The sequence below is a fragment of the Dendrobates tinctorius genome, unplaced genomic scaffold (assembly GCF_039654945.1).
Source record: "Dendrobates tinctorius isolate UK_male_01 unplaced genomic scaffold, ASM3965494v1 ptg000143l, whole genome shotgun sequence".
Taxonomy (NCBI): Eukaryota; Metazoa; Chordata; class Amphibia; order Anura; family Dendrobatidae; genus Dendrobates; species Dendrobates tinctorius.
The window spans coordinates 32,603,007-32,624,086 of record NW_027361810.1 but is presented as its reverse complement, the minus strand read 5'-3'; the positions used below and the strand labels follow the sequence as shown (position 1 = coordinate 32,624,086).

At 42.1% G+C, this 21,080-nt stretch overlaps 1 protein-coding gene across 1 annotated transcript in view; it reads right to left on the bottom strand.

Moving 5' to 3' along the window:
- PSMD14 (proteasome 26S subunit, non-ATPase 14) overlaps positions 1-21,080 on the bottom strand; it is an 86,047-nt gene that overhangs the window by 8,593 nt on the left and 56,374 nt on the right. The window contains exon 7 of the mRNA XM_073545731.1: positions 6,386-6,493. Within this exon, the coding sequence (XP_073401832.1) occupies positions 6,386-6,493 (108 nt within the window). The remainder of the gene's footprint in view (positions 1-6,385; positions 6,494-21,080) is intronic.

Sequence of the window (21,080 nt, the reverse complement as noted above, 5' to 3'; positions counted from 1 at the left end):
TTTTGTGACGCAACAGCGACCTCAGCAGCGACCTCGCTGTGTGTGACACTTATCAGTGACCGGCCCCCCCGTCTGGGTATCGCTGATCGTGCTCTAATGTCCTGGGCCATTTTTTGATCGTTGGTCTCCTGCTGACCAGCGCACATCGCTGCGTGTGGCAGCGGGAGACCATCGATCAGCGAGCTCCCAGCGCTGTAAGCAGACGCTGGGAGCTGGTATCCAAGGTAAACAGCGGGTAACTAAGCGCGCACGTCGTTTAGTTACCCGCTGTGTACCCTGGATACCTGCGTGCTTGTGCTGGGAGCTGCTATCCAAGGTACACAGCGGGTAACTAAGCAACGCACGCGCTTAGTTATCCGTGTCCTCGCTAGTCCTGATCTCTGGTGAGTCTGCCTCTGACAGCTCACCAGCGATCATGTAGCGACACACCAGCGATCCTAACCAGGTCATAACGTTGTCAGGATCGCTGGTGCGTCGCTATGTGTAACGGGACCCTAACCACCCTGGCATCTAGAATGCAACTGGGATTTTTGTTTACACATGACTAACGGTCAGTATGATTATGGGGGTTACCAAACAGGGTTTTTTATTACTTTAAACGGTAAAAAAAAAAAAAAAAAAAAAAAAAAAAAAGATTTATACTTTGTAAGAACAAAAAAACATTTTAGTCTGTGTTGCCATTTTGGGAGAGCAGTCAATCAATAGAACTGTATGAAGGTTTGATGTTTGTGTGAGGAGCGATGGTTTTTATTGGTACCACTTGGCGCATATAAATGTGATCATTTTTATCACATTTTTTGAAGGAGAAAAAACAAGCATTCAGGTGCTTTGAGGTCTTCTTTTTTTAATGTCCTTAACGTTATGGGTTAAACAATTTTATTCTATGATAGATCAGATTTTTATAGACACGGCGATACTGGATATGTCTATTTTTTAATTCCTTCATGTTTTGATGGAGAAGAGTGGAGTGATTTAACCTTTTAGTTTTATTACTTTTCACTTAATATTTTAGTCCCCATAGGGGACTTAAAAGTGAAGTCTTTGGATCGCTACCACACCATCGCAGAATAGTAAAATACCGATCTCCCAAGAAGCCCAGCCACAGCAACAACCAAAGATATTGGCGACAGGGGTCTTCAGCAGGCTTGAGACTCGCATGACATCCCATATGCACCCTACTGGGGTGTTGTGGGGGAAACAGGTGCCGATACTGAAATTTATGTGGTTAAAGAACAGTGAATGGAAACCACTCTAACTGCTGGAGTTAGAGGCAGGTGCCGGCTGTATAACACTGCCAGCGCCTAAACTATATGGAGCAGGCTCAGCTCCTGATCCATACGCCTGTACCATACGTATGACATCCTGTCTATAGACGACGACTGTAGCATGCACTGCTAATAAACTCTCTAGTTTCTGGGTATTTGCCTCCTAAACATCTATATAAAATGAATGCACAATAAACATATCGCTAAGAGAGAGAGGAAAGAAAAGAAAACTGGAAATAAGTTTCTGGCAGATCTTTTACAGCCTAATTACTGTCTTGTAGAGATAACAATTATGAAAATTAAGAAATAAGACTAATTATTTTAACATGGCAAAAGCAGGCGCTTGTTATGTTCAATTAGTAGAACCTGAGGTGCAACGGCGAAGTGCAGAACGGTCTCAACCCTTCTGAGTGATAATGAAGGAGCGAAATGTTTACGCTGAAGGTCATTATCTGTGGCTAAAGGGTCCGGTGTATTGTATTCTCTGGAAAGCAGCAAGTATGGACTTGTCCGGCCTCACTTAAAAACATCAAGACAATCTGTGCTTACATATAATAGTGCAGGGTATGGAGCCCGATTACGGCACTTCATTCTTTTCATTTAATCTACATGATGGCAAGAAAGAAAAGAGCACAAAACAAATCCTAAAAAAAAACAAAACAAAAATGCAAGGACTCCAAACTTCCAAAAATAAATGGGATATCGCCAGACCTCAACAATAGCGTGAAAGCCACAAATCCCCCGACTATGGGCTCCATCTACAACAACACAGGTTTAGGATTTCAGCTCCACAGAGGAGGCATTATTAAGCCACTAAGGAAAAGGATTACCCAATTTTATTTTCTGCAGTACTGAAAATAAAATAAAAAATTATGAAAAAAATTTTAAAAAAATAATACTGTGATGTAATGTGGGAACTTATTATTTTTATACACTACGGAATATTCCAGAGATCAACGATTACGACAATGTAAAAGGATAGTGGTTAATTATGTATTTCACTTTATACACTTTCTTCCAAAAGTGCTTAACCCTTACAACCCTTTTTCTATGTCTGTGCGATAACTCAATACACCTGATAAAGGGGTAATTGTCATCATGATAAATAGCTAAAATTGTAAAAACAAATAACAACAAAACTTTGCAATTCACTTCTTCGTAAAAAAAAAAATAAAAAAATCCATCTCCGTTCACAAAGGGGGTGATTTTTAGTTTCACTGTGTACTGTTTGTTTCCTATGTTACCGGCCTCTTCTGCAGCATATAAGAGGTGGCAGGTGTACTAGGCGAGGAGGGCTCTGTGATATAGAGATTGTAAGCGCTGCTGTAAAGTTGGGCAGATCTTCCTTGCAGAAAAGGAGAGCACATGATTGAGGGCCAATGGCGTAACCATGCTGCTGGCCAGAACTGTCAATCAGGAGCGCGCCTCTACAGCAGGCAGGAGGCCGGGGACAGGTGTACTCCTGAAGATCACACTTATAACAAATGAGGCATTAAAACTAATATATAATAGCTATATACATGTTGTAAATATAGGTCTTTTAATCAGAGCTGTGATCTTTCGCAATAATTGGCAAATCTCATGGCTGCCACTGTATGCCACCTGGGAAATATGAATTTGGCAATGTGCACCCCAGGAGCTCTTGCCCAGAAGTTCAGAATTGCGTCAATTGCAAAATATAAATGCCACAAATTTTTGTTTTACAGCTATAAAAGTATAATTTTGGAAGCCAACAATCAAATAAAACAAAAAGAAATAAAGTTTAGGCAGGACTTAAGTGGTGGGATGGAAGGTGGCTAGGTGTTGTACCAATATCATCCTAAGTATGTGACACAGTCAGGTAACCAATTATGGAATGGAGTGGGTAAACAATAGATAAATTAGCAGGGGGGGGGGGGGGGGGGTGTCAGTGTGCCGCCCGGTATAGAGGTACAATAAACAGCAAATGGTGTGTTACCTTTATTCACAATTTACAGAATCTAGAGAAAAAGGGGCCTGACTGTATACGGGCCCTAGATATTCATTGAAAAGTGACGCACGTCAGCTGGAAGAGGAGCTAAAATCCTTAAAAAGGGGAATTCCCATCTCCAAGATCCTATTCCAACATGTAGTAGGTGCAATAATAATATTAGCAAATTCCTCCAATTAGAAATGTAGTTTAGTTCTTCTGATTCACTATGTCTATTACTTCATGTGCAGGGCATTGCAGCAGCTAAGATATACATACGGTAGTTATAACTAGAGAGGAGCGAATATCTTCGGCTCCCTCCTTATTTGGCAAGCTACAGCGCTTACCGAAGAAGCTGCATCGGGAACCCCGTTACCTGGAGCGCTCCCGATAATCGGCTGTTCGGTGCCGCAGCTGCATGTGTCGCGGCTGTGTGACAATCACAACAAACAGGTTCTCCATGCATGTGCTGTCACTGTCACACAGCCGCTACACATGCAGCTGATCATCGGCAGCGCTCCAGGTACCCGGGTTCCTGATGCAGCTTCTTCGGTAAGCGCTATAGCTTGCCGAATAAGGAGGGAGCCGAAGATATTCGCTCATCTCTAGTTATGACCACTAAGCACTAACTGTCACTATATCAGGGGGTCGCAGCCATGGATACCTAAGCTACTGCAATCCCTGACACAGGGTAAGTTACATAGCACATTGGAAGAACTATACTACATTTCTAATTGGAGAAAAATGCTAATATTACTATTACACCTACTACATATTGGGGATAGGATCTTGGAGATGGGAATAATATTTTTTCCTTTTTTCACTTGATTTTTGCCACTATTCTGCCCCTTAACTAATAATTAGTTCTTATGGGGGGGAATATGAACATTAACCCTATATTCATTCCATTGTATCTTTATGGCCTCTATTTTGGGGATTTTATCTGGCTATAACTTCTTGATGCGATAAGGCAGGGTTCCCCAACTCCAGTCCTCAAGGCCCACCAACAGGTCATGTTTTCAGGATTTCCCTAGTATTGCTCAGGTGATAATTGCTTCACCTGGGCAATACAAAGGAAATCCTGAAAACATGATCTGTTGGTGGGCCTTGAGGACTGGAGTTGGGGAACCCTGCGATAAGGCATCAGCATATTACACCTAATTTTTTTTTTTTTCCTTCGTATATGTACCCACCTACTGTCAATGTAATGCCTTTATGCATCTGTACTTGTTCCTGCTGTAATGCTCTGAATTTCCCCATGGTGGGACGATTAAAGGATTATCTTATCTTAATTTACATTCTGTCTGTTTACTTTCTTTATCATATATTATGTATGCTCATTCCCCCTCCCTGTAAAACAAATCAGACCAATCAATATATATGTATTCATTGTGCAAGAGATTTTGTTCTGTGGTTGGCAATTTCACAAGTATATGTGAGGACGTATACCGACCGACCATGCGCATGTCGCACATGATCCGCAACGGAACAGGAGGTACGAGGTACTCCCGATGCGCTCCAACATGGAACGCACACCGCAGCACCACACAACTAATAATTCTTCCCTAGTCTCTCAGAGATTTTTATTTTTTGCAGTTATATGGGAACACCTCTAATGAATTAGGGGCATCTTACTCTATTCGCACCCTTAATCGAGACTTGTGTGCCAAACACCAATCTGGACGCATCGGAGCCATACAATAATATACTGCCCGGTCTCTAAACATGTGCTATGACAACAAGAGGTGGTCTGACACTGCAGGGGTGCAGCAGCTCTGCTTGGTCTGGCTAACGTACGGGACCATGGGGAGGGATGAAGGCCGACTCAGAGGCCTCTTCTGGTGGTTTAGTCAACACTGCCGTCCATTAGAGCAGAAAAAAAGCAAAACGCCAAGCGAGAGAATGAGGAAAACGTAGTAACATTATTAGAGTAATACACTTCTTGTTAACCCCGTTAGGCCGGGGTCAACATGGAGATTAGGAATAAAGTAAAAGTCCCTTTGAACTCTTAAGGCAGCGTTCACACGTTGTAGGCTCAGTGCAGTTTATTGCAGCAACTGTGTTAAGAAATGCATAATTTTTGCCACGATTTCCCAAAAAATGCAACACAAACATTGCAGCTTTTATGATCAGGTAAGAAAAATGGAACACTGCTGTCATGTGTGAACGCAGCCCAAGGCTTCAATATACATTAGACTAAACTCAGCTGAACCCGCCGATAGCCGTCGACACTAATTTGTATATGGGGCCTCCCGACTCTCTTCTGACAGATGAGCGCAGAAAGAGAAGGATCCATGCTTCTGAATATCGGTGGCAGATCCTTATGTTGTCTGTCAGCGGCTCTCACTGAGAACATAGGAACGCTCTGCCGAGCTGAGCATCGCCGAATATGGTGGAAACGGGAGAGCTGTTGGCCGAACCATCACTTGATGGACATTCATCTAATGTGTACTGGGGGGCTTTAGACATCCCCACTTATCTGCTGCTACTCCCTCACTAGCTAGGAGTGCTATACTATCTGGAGGATGTCCATATTGGCCAGTCCTCTAAATCATAGGAATTTTCCAGGACTTCTATATTCACTCCCGTATAAATTGGACTGAGGTCAGACTGGTCGGCTGCTCCAACCCAAGCATGACAGCTTCATGTATTTCTATGCAGCTGAAACACTTAAGTCAGGAGAGTCGTTGGCCAGCCTGAGCATTGTGGTCCGATTTATACTGCCATCGCCCTTAGGAGAGGTCATCATTATCAGATCGGTTGGGATCCGCCACCCCAACCAATTAGCGGTCTGCAGCTGGATGTAAACGGCGTAAGAAGGCGGTGCACCACAGCGCCATATAAAGTGTAGTGGCTACGCTCTGGTACTGCACCTTTGCTTACACTCACGTCAACTTCTAAGAACAAGTCATCAATAATAATTTTCATTTGAAAATATTTCAATATGTATGCTTTTCTGTTTAGGCAAACATTATATGCTATTAAATTTGTTTTTTTATTTGTGCCAATCCATATCTCACATCTCTATGGTACTGCAAAAAGTTGAATAAAAATAGTCATTTTTTTAAATATTTTTATGCAAAAAATGACAACAGTGATCTCTCATGTGTGAATACATATTTGCCGTCGGCAGCGTGCCTCATTTACCGCTCCTTTGTTCCCATTGACCTACCTGTATAGACGGCTTGTTCAAGTGCCCAAGGTTGGAAGTGGTTTGCCTTGGTTCGTGTCCCAAAACCATCATGTTGGCATTGATTAATCTGAAGGCGTCAATAACAACCTGTTAAAAGAAACAAAAAAAACAAAAACCTGTCACGTCAATTCCTGCTTGGACTCTAGAAATGAACAACAGTGGTCACTGCACGATCCGCTTGCATAAATCTTGGCGCCGCTCCCAACACTCATTTAATTACAATATTAATAAAAAACCGCCCCCCGCTGTGGGAACCATCAGGACACTTATATCGCTCTGGAAGGAAAAAAAAAAAGAAAAGAAAAAAGAAAAGAAAAGAAAACAAAAAAGAACAAACTCCCCCCCCCCCCCCCCCCCCCCCAACAAATAACTGTGTTTTTTACATCCATATATAAAAATAAGTATGGATAAGCTGATTTTTTTTTCAGGGAATTACGGATTATGGTTGATGCTTTCTGCAGAGGAGACACCCGAGTGCCATCTTATCTTCAATGTCAGCGAGAGGCTCAACAAGAAAGTGAGCACAAGCTCGGGGAGCGGGTCCGGGCCCAGCCCTGTCACATCAATTACAGAAGGAAGATATGTGACATGACAACAAAATTATAGCCAGCGAGGAACAATTCTCCAAATCAGATGGCTTTCAGAAATTCTGGCCAATCATGTCTGTCGGCTGACAATCTGGTTTTTTTCTCTTTGGCCGTTTTCCCTAAATACCAATGCAGCTCTTACGGGACGGACGATCTCGTCTTCAAAAGAACAAAGTCCGACAAATATGAGCTCTCGTGGCAGGAAGGTCAAAAAAGTAAATCAATACCAAGAACACAAAGTAATTTTATCAAATCCAATCTAAGGCTACATTCACACGCAGCGGTTTTTCTCTTACGGCTTTTTTTATGCAAACTAAAAGCTATTTTTTTTTTTTTTTTTTTTTTTTTTAACAGTACCAGCGAATGCTATGAGATTTCAGAAATCTCATCCACACTTTGTGTATTTTTTTACCCATGGACAGCAATGGGGAAAAAAAAAAAAATATGCAAAAAAATGAAACTTTTTTTTTTGGCATATTTGTTGAATAAAACTAACATTATTAAACGCGCATCGTAGATAAAGTAAACGTAGTCCGCACCCAAAAATCGAGGTGAGGAAAGACATCAAAAACATTGGAAAAATGCGAGACTTGAATGGTGTTTTTACTGCCAAGAGAACAGGTTTTGGCTGCAGAAAAAGGTTCAGCAAAAACGCTTTGTGTGAGCATAACCTACGTGTATGTGCACACGATAAGCATTTAATACGTTTTCCTGCGCTGTTTTGCCACAAATACTGAAGCCATTTCCTAGTCCCGGCAAAGTGAATGAGATTCCTTAAGTCATATGCTCACGTTGCTTATTTTTTTCCCATGCAGATTTTTACTGATTCTAATAAACGGGAAAGACGCAAGCAAATGCTGCAAAACCGCTCAAATTTTACGCTGCGTTTTTTCCTGCCAAGAGACACGGTTTTTGCAGCAGAAATGTTTGCAGCAAATATTTAACGTGTAAATACCTGAATTCTTAGGCTGTGTGCACACGCTGCGGATTTTGCTGCGGTTCCGCAACGGTTTTGGCCGCTGCGGACCCGCAGCAGTTTCTACTGCGGTGTACAGTACCATGATTCCCTATGGGAATCAAAAACCGCAGTGCAGACGGTGCGGAATTTTCCGCGCGGATTATCTGCGGTTTTCAATCCGCAGAAAGAATTGACATGTCAATTCTTTCTGCGGATTCTCCTGCGGTTTGCCATCTCCTCCATTGAGGAGATGAAAAACCGCAGGGCAAAACCGCAGAGCAATCCGCAGGTATTTTGACCTGCGGTTTCACCTGCGGATTTTACAGAATCCGCACCTAATCCGCAGCGTGTGCACACAGCCTTAGACAGTGCAAAATTTGACGAGACGGCCCCAGAGTTATCGACGTTGTTCACACTATTCTGATAAATGGGGCAAATCTTTAGAATGTCGAGTCAAACATTTACAACACCTATTAGCTGACTTTCCGACCTACTCTACATGCGCACAGCTTAAACAAACTGACAAGGCGGAAGGCAATGACCTGTTCACTTATCATAGAAGCAACTGGCTGCAGAGATATGATGTCATTGCTGCCGGACAAGTGATGACCACTGGAGCAATGGTGCTGAAGCAGACATTTTTTTTTCAAGTGCGGATTGGTAGAATACATATAAATGCTTTTTTTCCCCTAGGGTACTTCTTCAATGTAAGTTTCGTGGTGGTGGCGGTGGAGGGGTACGACACCGGACACCACCACCAATTTAATGTTTGCAGTTCCCGTGGCGGCTGGATTGATATGGGCAGCTTTAGGCCAGGGTCTCACTTGCGACTGTAATGCGAGAAACTTGTGCGAATCTCTCGCCTCAATACCAGGCACTCGGGACCGGAGTGTGCGGCTGCATGTATTTCTACGCAGCTGAACGCTCTGGTCTGAACCGCCAGCGGCAGTGCCGGGTATTGATGCGAGAGACTCGCACGAGTTTCTTGCATTGCGCTCGCGAGACCCCGGCCTTAGTCTACTAACAGCCCTGGTTTCCCGCTACAGATACCCCGAGTTGATTGATAGAAGTCGGAAGTCCTCCCCAATCGCTCTTCAAAATAGTGACTGAAGGGTCCAACATTCGGGATCAGAGGTTTCTCAGACTCGGGCCTAGCTTATTTGTCTAATGACCCCAGTCTTGGGCAGCACCGGACAACAATGTCACCATAAAATATGTTCCCCTACGGTTGCTGGAAAATGGTGTATTGGCAATTATGAGGTTTCATGTTTTTTTTAATAATAATAAATTTTATTTCTATAGCGCCGACATATTCCGCAGCACTTTACATTTCAGAGGGGACTTGTACAGACGATAGACATTACAGCATAACAATAATCACATAGATCATAACAGATACCAAGAGGAATGAGGGCCCTGCTCGCAAGCTTACAGTCTATGAGGAAAGAGGTAGACACGAAAGGTGGGAGGTAACAGTTGCCCTGATTGTATGGACCAGCCATAATGTTAAGTGTGTAACAGTACAGACACAGAGGGCTAATGGATGCATAAAGCATGTGGGAACATGATGCGGGGAACCTGGCTATGGTAAAACTTTTGGCTGTGCCACACAGGGATAGATTAGGTTAATGTGCTGAGGCGATAGGCCAGTCTGAATAAATGAGTTTTCAGGGCACGTTTAAAATTTTGGGGATTAATCGTATTGACCTGGGAACTGCATTCCAAAGAATTGGCGCAGCAAGTGTAAAGTCTTGGAGACGGGAGTGGGAGGTTCTGACTATTGAGGATGCTAACCTCAGGTCATCAGCAGAACGGAGGGCGCGGGTTGATACTGAAGCAAGGGAGGAGATGTAGGGTGGTGCTGAGCCATGGAGGGCTTTGTGGGTGAGGGTAATAAGTTTATACTGAATTCTGGAGTGGATGGGTAGCAAGTGTAATGACTGGCACAAGGTAGAGGCATCGGTGTAACGATTGTGAGGAACGTGATCCTGGCTGCAGCATTCAAGACAGATTGGAGAGAGGAGAGTTTGGTAAGAGGGAGACAGATTAGAAGAGAGTTACAATAGTCGAGACGAGAATGAATAAGAGAAACAGTAAGAGTTTTTGCAGAGTCAAAAGTAAGAAAAGGTCGAATTCTAGAAATGTTTTTGAGGTGCAGATGACAAGAGCGAGCCAGTGATCGAATGTGGGGGGAAAAGGAAAGCTTGGAGTCAAGTATGACCCCAAGACAGCGGGCCTGTTGCTGGGGAGTAATAGTGGAACCACACACGGAAATGGCAATGTCGGGTATAGGTACATTAGTAGAGGGAGGAAACACCAGGAGTTCAGTCTTTGACAGGTTCAGTTTCAGATATAGTGAGGACATGATGTTAGACACAGCGTTTAGACAATCGCCGGTGTTTTCTAGAAAGGCTGGCGTTGTCAGGAGAAGAAGCGTATAATTGGGTGTCATCAGCATAGAGATGGTACTGGAAACAAATCTACTGATTGTTTGACCAATAGGGGCAGTGTACAAGGAGAAGAGGAGGGGGCCTAGAACCGATCCTTGAGGAACTCCAACAGTAAGGGGAAGGTGAGAGGAGGAGGAACCGGCAAAAGATACAGTAAAGGAGCGGTCAGAGAGATAGGAGGAGAACCAGGAGAGAACGGTGTCCTTGAGGCCAATGGAACGGAGCATAGTGAGGAGGATCTGATGATCCACAGTGTCGAATGCTGCAGAGAGATCCAAGAGAATTAGCATGGAGTAATGACCATTTGATTTAGCTGTTAGTAGATCATTAGAGACTTTAGTGAGGGCAGTTTCAGTAGAGTGTAAAGAGCGGAAACCGGATTGGAGAGGGTCGAGAAGAGAGTTATCAAAGAGATAACGGATAAGACGGGAGTGGACCAGGCGTTCCAGGAGTTTAGAGATGAAGGGAAGATTAGAGACAGGTCTATAGTTAGCGGCACAGTTTTGGTCGAGGGATGGTTTTTTTAAGTAGTGGATGTATGATGGCATGCTTAAATGAGGAGGGAAAGATACCAGAAGAGAGAGAGGTTAAATATTTTAGTTAGGTGAGGGGTGACAGCAGGGGAAAGGCACTGGAGGAGATGTGACGGAAATGGGTCACTAGGGCAAGTGGTTGGGCGAGAAGATGCAAGGAGCCTGCTTACTACTTCTTCTGTGACTGGTTCAAAATCAGAGAGTGAGCTAGATGGAGTGGGGGAGGGAGGACGGTGCATGGTAAGAGGTGATAGGAAATTGTCTCCCAGTCGAATCTGGTCAATTTTTTCTTTAAGTAATTGGCCAGATCGTCAGCTCGGAGCTCCGTGATTGGGGCCTGTACTCTTGGGTTGAGTAGAGAATGAAAAGTGTCAAAGAGATGTTTCGGGTTATTGGACAGTGAGGTGATGAGGGTGTTGAAATAGGTTTGTTTGGAGAGGTGAAGGGCAGTGTATGTTCTAAGCATAAACTTATAAACTATAAACTAATAAAGAACAATAATAGCACTCGTGACAATGCTAATCTACCTGTCAAAAGGAGCAAAACCTCAAAAATCCATATAAGAGTCAATGGGGCTGGTCAGGCCTCAATGAATATTGATCCAGGGAAGAGCTCGTGGCTCTATGGGAACATTTGCTTTTTTAGGGTGACTTTGTATCCCGAGATATAAACAATATCATCACACCAACTCTATGGGTAAGCGTGGTGGTAAATATCCTTGGATTTTCACAATGAAATTCAAGCATAGTACGAAGATGCAGAACAGCGCTGCCCGAGCCAAAGCAGTCTGTGCTTCTTCGGATTCTGGATTCCAATTCCTTGTCATCTTTATGCACATGATTGGTCTCCCACAGATTTGAAAACCTTATGTACAACTTTTGGACGTGCTCCTGTTTTATCTGCTTGGAAAAGCACCATTAAAGCGGGGGAACAATTCACAATTTTCTTTTGAATGACTTCACGGAAATCATTATAATGTAATGAAAGAGCGTAAAATGTACAATGCATATCGCCAGTAGGGTGGGCAATTACTTATAGGGGGGACCTTACATCTGCCAGTTCTGATGGCTCCTATGTATAAGCACAAGCTCACCAGGGAGACTGTCCTAGGACACCAGATTTCCATTACAAGGACAGAAAGACTGAGAAGAAGCAAGATGGCTATTCAAGTTCATAGACTGACTGAAGACAGTCATCGCAATCCTGGACAATCCCTTTAAGCTTCCTACTTCTTGATGGTGACACGGACATTAGCAGAAAGGAACTGACATCATATGTTTGTATAGAAATCTTCTGAGCTTCTAATCTAAACATGCTCCTATAAGAGGAAAAATCATTGAGAAGGGAGGTGGAGCGGGTGATCTGTGCCTTCACCTTTTGTGAATGGTGTAGTCTGTTTTCTACTACATATAAAGAGGTTATCTGTCATTGTACAGAAGGGGAAGGAGGCAACATGTGACCACCTATTGTGAATGGTGGCTGTCATGTTATCAACTGTATATAGAGGTGTTATCAGTCATTTTACTGAAAGAGGAGGTGAGCTGTGACATCACCTATTGTGAATGATGGATCCTGTTTTATCTACTGTATATAGGAGGTGTTACTGGTCATTGCACGGGGGGGGGGGGGAGCTGTGACATGACCTAATGTGAATGAAGGATCCTGTGTTATTTACTGTATATCGAGGTGTTATTGGTAGTGATGAGCGAGTATGCTCATTGCTCTGGTTTACCCGAGCATGCTCAGGTGGTCTCCGAGTATGTGGAAGTGCTCGGAGATTTAGTTTCTGTTGCCACAGCTGCATGATTTGCAGCTACTTGTCAGCCTGAATACATGTGGGAATTCCCTAACTAACAGGCAATCCCCGCATGTATTCAAGCTGTCAAGTAGCCGCAAATCATGCAACTGCGGTGACAAACTAAATCTCCGAGCATGCCAAATACTCAGAGACCACCCGAGCATGCTCGGGTAAACCAGAACAACGTGCATGCTCGCTCATCACTAGTTATTGGTCATTGCACAGGAGGGGGAGGCGAGCTGTGACATCACCTATTGCGAGTCCTACGTCATTTATATTTTTTTTTCTAGACAATAAAACCTACCTCAAAAAACACGTCATAGCATGATTTTACAGGATTTTTGAATTATGCTTGAAATATAAGCCCTGCTCTAAAAATAAAACTTAGATACAGTCAGGACCGGTGTTTGGGGGGAGGGTGGGGGGTGAGATCTGGACAATCGCCCAGGCTGCCCCCCCCTGAGTATTTCTCTTTAGAGGTTAAGACAGCTTAAGGACCTTTGTTGACATCACAGTCAAGTGACCATTAGGTCACCAAATTTTTTTTTTTTTTTTTACACCTGCAGGAGTCTAGAGGAATGGAAAAGGAGACAGGATGGTATGCAGGGTCAGCGTTATAGGAAACAAAAAAAGGGCAATTTCTCAGGGCCGCCAGTCTCTTAGGGGTCCTGAGTATTTCTAGTCTGAGGTTTAAACGGCTTAACGACCTTTGAGAACATAAGTCATGTGACCATGATGTCACCAAAGGTCCTTTAGCTGCAGGAGGAACTGAAGTGGAGACCAGCGGGTCTGTACCGTATGTGCAGTGTGTGATCACGATTAGATTGGAATAAATGTTGATTTTTTTTTTTTTATTCAAGGACAAATATGGATTGTTGTTCATGGAGAAAAAAAAAAAAAAAAAGACATTCACTGAAAATAAGCCCTAACTCTACTTTTGGAGCAAAAAATATAGGACCCTGTCTTATTTTCGGAGAAACATGGTAGTATGTACACAGGCGTTTACAATCATTGCACAGGAGGAGAAGGTGATTGTGGATCCTGTGATATCTACTGTATCTCGAGGTGTTATCAGTCATTGCATAGGAGGAGGAGGTGAGCTGTGACATCATGTATCATGAATGGTGCATCCTGTGTTATCTACTGTATATAGACTTAGTCATTGTATAAGAAGGGGAGGAAGTGAGCTGTGACATCACATTGTGAATGATGGATCCTGTGTTACCTACTGTATATTGAGGTGTTATCAGTCATTGTACAGGAGGGGGAAGAGGAGATGACCTGTGTAAATGGTGGATCTAGTGTTATCTACTGTGTCACCTGTCATTGTAATCCTGTCTGTGATGATAATGAGACTGCTGAAGAGTCTTCTATAAATAACAGGAAGTATCAGTCTAGTATAAGGCCTAGTATGTACCGTATGTAAGTATCCGAAGTCCCAGCACATGAACAATCTAAAGGTAAAGCTAGGAGTTGTAGTTTTACAACATCTGGAGAACCATAAGTTGCATAGTCCAGGTCTACGGAAAGGCTGCACTTTATAAAGAGCCACTCTGGACTAAGAACAAGTCTTCGCTCTTTGTACAATGCACGGTATTAACGTCGCTAAGCTTTAAGATTAAGCGACAAAAAACAAGAAGAAAACTTAACAGACTGCACAGCATCAGATCTCTGGTGCACAATTTAAATTTAGACAGTGCTCATGATATTAGTCCCATATGTCACCATCTATGACACAGAGCCCGACTCTGTACAGAAATAGCGCTGGGAAGAAATAACAGGCAGAACTTTCTATAAACATCTGGACGTTAAAGTCGTCTGCAATAATTAATACACTACTAATTTTATATCATTTAACTCTACGCTAGCATTATAATGTGCTAGTATATAGCTAGGCATATGGCTTATCTGATCGTCGGGTGCGTGTTAGGTCTCATGAATAGACCCTATACTGTATACTGGAGAAAAAAGATCCTGGTCCAAATCAGTAGTGAGGTTACGTGGCCCACTACCGTAATCCGGAGGGATGCCACAGGTAGTAGGAGGTCCGTAGAGTTCTGGTGGCCACTGGCTACCAACATGGCTACTGAACCAACATGGTGCTAATCTTTTTGCTCAACTCTACTGTATCCCCTTGGTAAACCCAACACCAAATCTGTACATTTCAACCATACAAAAAGTGCAAGAACAATCCACTAAAAGAACAAAAAGCATTGTAGCCCACATTACAGGTCAAGGGTCTTTTATGACCCCCCTCTCGCCCAATGCTTGGCGATGTAAGGTTTGCATGCATCTGCTCAGCCATAGTAACCCATGATAAATCACTCAGGTTTTTTTTATGCTGGTTTTAATGACACATGTTGTTTGGACTCAGCAGAACGTTGGTGACTTTCATGCGCCTCAGCACTGGGTGACCCTGTGCTGCAACTTTATATGGCCGAATTGCTGTGCTTTTTTCCCCATTTCTCAATATTATCACTCACAAGTGATGGGGAAATATTTAGGAGGGAGGAAATGTCATGGATGGACTTGTTACACCGGTGGCGCCTATTACAGGATTGCACTGATATCAGTGAGTGCTTCACCAGCATCCATCAGACACATGTTAGTAAAGGCAGATGGCATGGCGGGTGGGTCCGGACATTATACTCCGGGGACGATGGGAATGCAAGATTTCTGTTCAATGACCAAGACGTGTGTCCCAAAACTTATAAACTTTGTGTGGTACAGTGTTCTCTGCGTTTAATACTAATTACGTATATAATGTGTGTATGCGTCTTCCAGGGCTTTTTGCACCTCTTCAACTGCTCAATACTTTTTCCCTTTGTCATTTCTCATTATTACACATAACTTAAAGGAATATTCCCATCTCCAAGATCCTATCCCAATACGTAGTAGGTCTAATAATATTAGTAAATACCTCCAATTAGAAATGTAGTATAGTTCTTCTGATTCACTATGTCGCTTTCCTCATGTGCAGGAATTGCAGGACCTTCGGTATCCATAGTGACCACTAACAGCTAGTTGTCACTATGATTGGATGTAACCATAGATACCTAAGGTCCTGCAATTCCTGCACATGAGGAAAGATCTAGTGAACCAGAAAAACTATACTACATTTCTAATTGGAGGTAATTGCTAATATTATTACACCGTCTACATATTAGGATAGGATACTGGAGATGGGAATACCCCTTTAATTTATGGACATCTGTGGTTTGATTTCTTTGCCTGTATGGATTGAATGGGTTGTTACAGACATCTGGTGAGAATTTCATGTCAATAGCACCTTTACAAACATATTTTGGTTTTGTATCACAAAAATTAAAAAGACCGATTCAATCACTTAGGTATTTGCCAAGTGATAATTCTGCCTTGGAAAAACACAATGCAGACCTTCTTTGGTATTCGCATGAATCCATCAATATTTCCATATGTATCTGCTCATTATTCGCATATCTACAAGCAGATTGTTTGTCGCAAACAGCATTTTTTGGGGGAAGTTCAAATAAATATGGCATCACTATAATCACTATAGCAACAATCTTACAAGAACGAGTCCACTGAACAACCCGCAATGCAAAATTAGAAACAAAAATGGTGCGCAAATTGTTTCTGTTCCGCAGACATATGAATGTATAGAGGCACACGCAGATATGGCAGCACGTGGACACGTCTGTAAGGATATAATTGCTCTCTGTGCAGTCAGAAGCCCGGTAATTTATTTATTTATTTTTACAGCAGAACAGCAAAACTAAATCTACTCATCTCATTCATGTCCAGCGCTTTAATGAGTTGTGGGCAAAATAAGGTGTTAATTAAACTACGAGGAAAATGCCCCATTGGGCATTTGCAGGAGCCGCTCGAGGAGCCCTCACATGCACAAATGTTGTTTTCATGTCTTATAATTCTAGGGGGGAGCATCAAACTCTTGTTATAAATACACGCAAAGCCTAAATAGGATTGCTCTTTACTCCGATATTAACAACATAGTATAAAAATATAAATGCAAGTGATGTTAATTATAAAAAGGATTGATTTTTTGTTGCAGTTAGATTTACTTTTTTTTTTTTTTTTGCATAGGTTTATATATATAATATATATATATATATATATATATATATATATATATATATATATATATATATATACATATACATACACACACAGACCAATAGTTTGGACACACCTTCTCACTCAAAGAGTTTTCTTTATTTTCATGACTATGAAAATTGTAGATTCACTCTGAAGGCATCAAAACTAGGAATTAACATGTGGAATTATATAATTAACAAAAAAGTGTGATACAACTGGAAATGTCTTATATTCTAGGTTCTTCAAAGTAGCCACCTTTTGTTTTAATTACTGCTTTGTACACTCTTGGCATTCTCTTGATGAGCTTCAAGAGGTAGTCACCGGAAATGGTTTTCACTTCACAGGTGTGCCCTGTCAGGTTTAATAAGTGTTCAGAAAGTTGTGGGAAGCAGGGTGTGTTGCAGTCCGCGCTAGCCGAGATTCACAAATCACCTGGGATACAAGATGTTGTAGCAGTGTACTCCTTTATTTCCTCCTACGCGTTTTGGCGCCCTTCCTGGCACCTTCCTCAGGGGTATTCCTGAGGAAGGTTGCTTCCCACAACTTTCTGAAGGTTTTTTCCACGTGTGATGGTTGGTGGAGGTCCTGCAGCAGCTGATTCTGTGATATGCTCTCAAGCCAGTTGTGGGTTACACAACTGGAATAGGTGAGTGGAACTGTATTAAACCGCTCATACTTTAAGTGTCACTAGTGATAGGGCACTATTGCGCCTCTTGTTCCCCCCACCATTTTTTGTATTGAGGTTTAATAAGTGGGATTTCTTGCCTTATAAATTAGGTTGGGACCATCAGTTGTGTTGTGCAGAAGTCTGGAGGATACTCAGGTAATAGTCCTACTGAATAGACTGTTAGAATTTGTATTATAGCAAGAAAAAAGCAGCTAAGTGAAGAAAAACGAGTGGCCATCATTACTTTAAGAAATGAAGGTTAGTCAGTCCGAAAAATTGGGAAAACTTTGAAAGTGTCCCCAAGTGCAGTGGCAAAAACCATCAAGCGTTACAAAGAAACTGGCTCACATGAGGACCGCCCCAGGAAAGGAAGACCAAGAGTCACCTCTGCTGCGGAGGATAAGTTCATCCTAGTCACCAGCCTCAGAAATCGCAGGTTAACAGCAGCTCAGATTAGAGACCAGGTCAATGCCACACAGAGTTCTAGCAGCAGACACATCTCTACAACTGTTAAGAGGAGACTTTGTGCAGCAGGCCTTCATGGTAAAATAGCTGCTAGGAAACCACTGCTAAGGACAGGCAACAAGCAGAAGAGACTTGTTTGGGCTAAAGAACACAAGGAATGGACATTAGACCAGTGGAAATCTGTGCTTTGGTCTGATGAGTCCAAATTTGAGATCTTTGGTTCCAACCACCGTGTCTTTGTGCGATGCAGAAAAGGTGAATGGATGGACTCTACATGCCTGGTTCCCACCGTGAAACATGGAGGAGGAGGTGTGATGGTGTGGGGGTGCTTTGCTGGTGACACTGTTGGGGATTTATTCAAAATTGAAGGCATACTGAACCAGCATGGCTACCACAGCATCTTGCAGCGGCATGCTATTCCATCCGGTTTGCGTTTAGTTGGACCATCATTTATTTTTCAACAGGACAATGACCCCAAATACACCTCCAGGCTGTGTAAGGGCTATTTGACCAAGGAGGAAAGTGATGGGGTGCTACGCCAGATGACCTGGCCTCCACAGACACCGGACCTGAACCGAATCGAGATGGTTTGTGGTGAGCTGGACCGCAGAGTGAAGGCAAAAGGGCCAACAAGTGCTAAGCATCTCTGGGAACTCCTTCAAGATTGTTGGAAGACCATTTCCGGTGACTACCTCTTGAAGCTCATCAAGAGAATGCCAAGAGTGTGCAAAGCAGTAATCAAAGCAAAAGGTGGCTACTTCGAAGAACCTAGAATATAAGACATGTTTTCAGCTGTTTCACACTTTTTTTTTGTTAATTATATAATTCCACATGTGTAAATTCATAGTTTTGATGCCTTCAGAGTGAATCTACAATTTTCATAGTCATGAAAATAAAGAAAGCTCTTTGAACGAGAAGGTGTGTCCAAACTTTTGGTCTGTACTGTATAATATATACACACACACACACATAGTTTTACTGCTCTATTAAAAGGGAAAAAAAAAAAAAATCTGTAGCTTAACTCATAGAATCCTTATTTATAATGGATCGCTCACCATATTTCACAATACCAACTCCATATATTATCAAATAGATCTCTTAGACCTGATTAGACTGGTTAATTTACTCTGAAAATCCTTGTCAGAATGGCATTAAGATGAACATTTAACGAGTCTCAATAGTCCAAGTATATTCGGTCTCTATTCACGCAGCCTGATTGATTGCTACAGCTTGCACTGAACTGTGTGAGATCTCAGCAGAGAGGAGGGACATTGAGGAGCTGTCAATCAGGCTAAGTGGGTAGAGACTGAGAATAAAAACATTTTACAAAGAATTATACTGCCATGCTGACACGGAATTTGAAAAGTAAACCAGCCAAAAAAAAAAACAAAAAAACAAAAAAAAAGTTGACGTACTGCAGATTTGAAATTACGGATGGCAAATCAGTTTCTTCAAGGAAAATTATCTGCAGTGAGTGGATGAGATTTTTGAGTGCTCATTCGCTTTGCCGCTACAGTGAACTGCTGTGGATTTTACGTCCAAAAATCCAGGCAGAAAATCCACTTGGAGACAAGCTCTTAGTCGTGATGTGGAATTTCTGCATCGTGTCCTCAGTATTCCTGCAGCAAAGAGCACCGACATGTTGCAGATTTGCTGAGAATTTTGCTGTGGGAATCTTCACGTGCTACATGCCGATTTTGATGCAGATCTTGCCGAGTCTCATCATAAACAGATGACGAAACTTGCATCAAGAATTGACATTCTATGGATTTGAAAATCTGCACCACAGAAGAACTTATACCTGTGTAGACGGGGATTTTTAAAGTCTCGGTAAGATGGTCCTTTATTACACAAATCCAAGCAGAAATTCTCCACAGTGTGCGTTTACCCTTAGGAAAAACGATGGGAATTTTATTCTTCCAGATACAGTTAAAGAAAAATAAAACCTTATACATTCACGAAATAACGGGATCAACGATCGTTTGTTCAACCTTCCAGAAGCGGAGGAGCTACCTCCCCTTCAAAGAACCAAGGTAACTTCCCACATACGAGACCTCCCCAGATTCCTATCCTCCGTTCATTTATCGATGCGCCTTGAGACTTCTTGGGGTCATTGTTGGAATAGACAATTTCTAACAAAGCCATTAGCGCCCGGCCTAGCTTGGGGAAACCTCTCGTTATTAACCGCCGCATGAATCGGCGGTATATGATGGCTTCTAATTCTAACGTCTTGTTAAAATAGCGGCTAAAGGTCTGCTTGCTTGCTGAATGCATTCAGCTCGCGCAACGCTGCCTGCTTTATACGATCAGTCTTTTAATAGCACCTTTGGTCTACGCATAACTCGCGGATCAAAACACTGCGCTAAAAGAAGGGTTGATGATGCTATTTAAATGTGTGATTCCTGCTGTCTTCTTGTTAGTAGATTTAATATAATAGAAGACCTTGTCTGTTTTGTAATTAACACATCTTTACTGCGGAGATATTTGGAAGTGATTGCTGTGAATATACTGGTTAGTAAAATAAACACAATCGCGCGCACCAATTTTATTTTATTTTTTTTTCTCCCCTGTTATCAGACAAATTTGTGAAATTGTACACATTATACTCCAGATCAACATACTGTGATCTAACAGCCAAGATGGGAGACACGCTCACTAATACAGCCCTTTTATTTTTCCGGAAAATATGTATTTTCTCTGACCTCGCTAACATAATTAGCTTGTGGGATGTGTGCTTGGAGTACCATGGTTTGCTGTACTAATTGCAACTCTTGGAATTAAATACTAAATATTTGGAAGCTGTCAATAGGAAAATAGAAGCTACATCTTTTTTGTACATCTGCCTTCTTCTTGGTGAAATCATTATGCCTTGGAAAATAAAATAAAATAAAAAAAAAAAAAAAAAAAAAAAAAAAAAAAAAAGGAAAAAGGAGCCGAAATCCATATTTATCCTATACCGAGATGGGAGGTGACTGACCCACGGATTAGTAATACAATATTTTCATTTAAAAAAAAAAAAAAAAAAAAAAGAAGGTTTCCATGTGCCAGAATATCTGCAAATGCTAAATGATCTCCAAATTTTACATACATTTGCAACAATTGTTTTTATCATCTGCTTCAA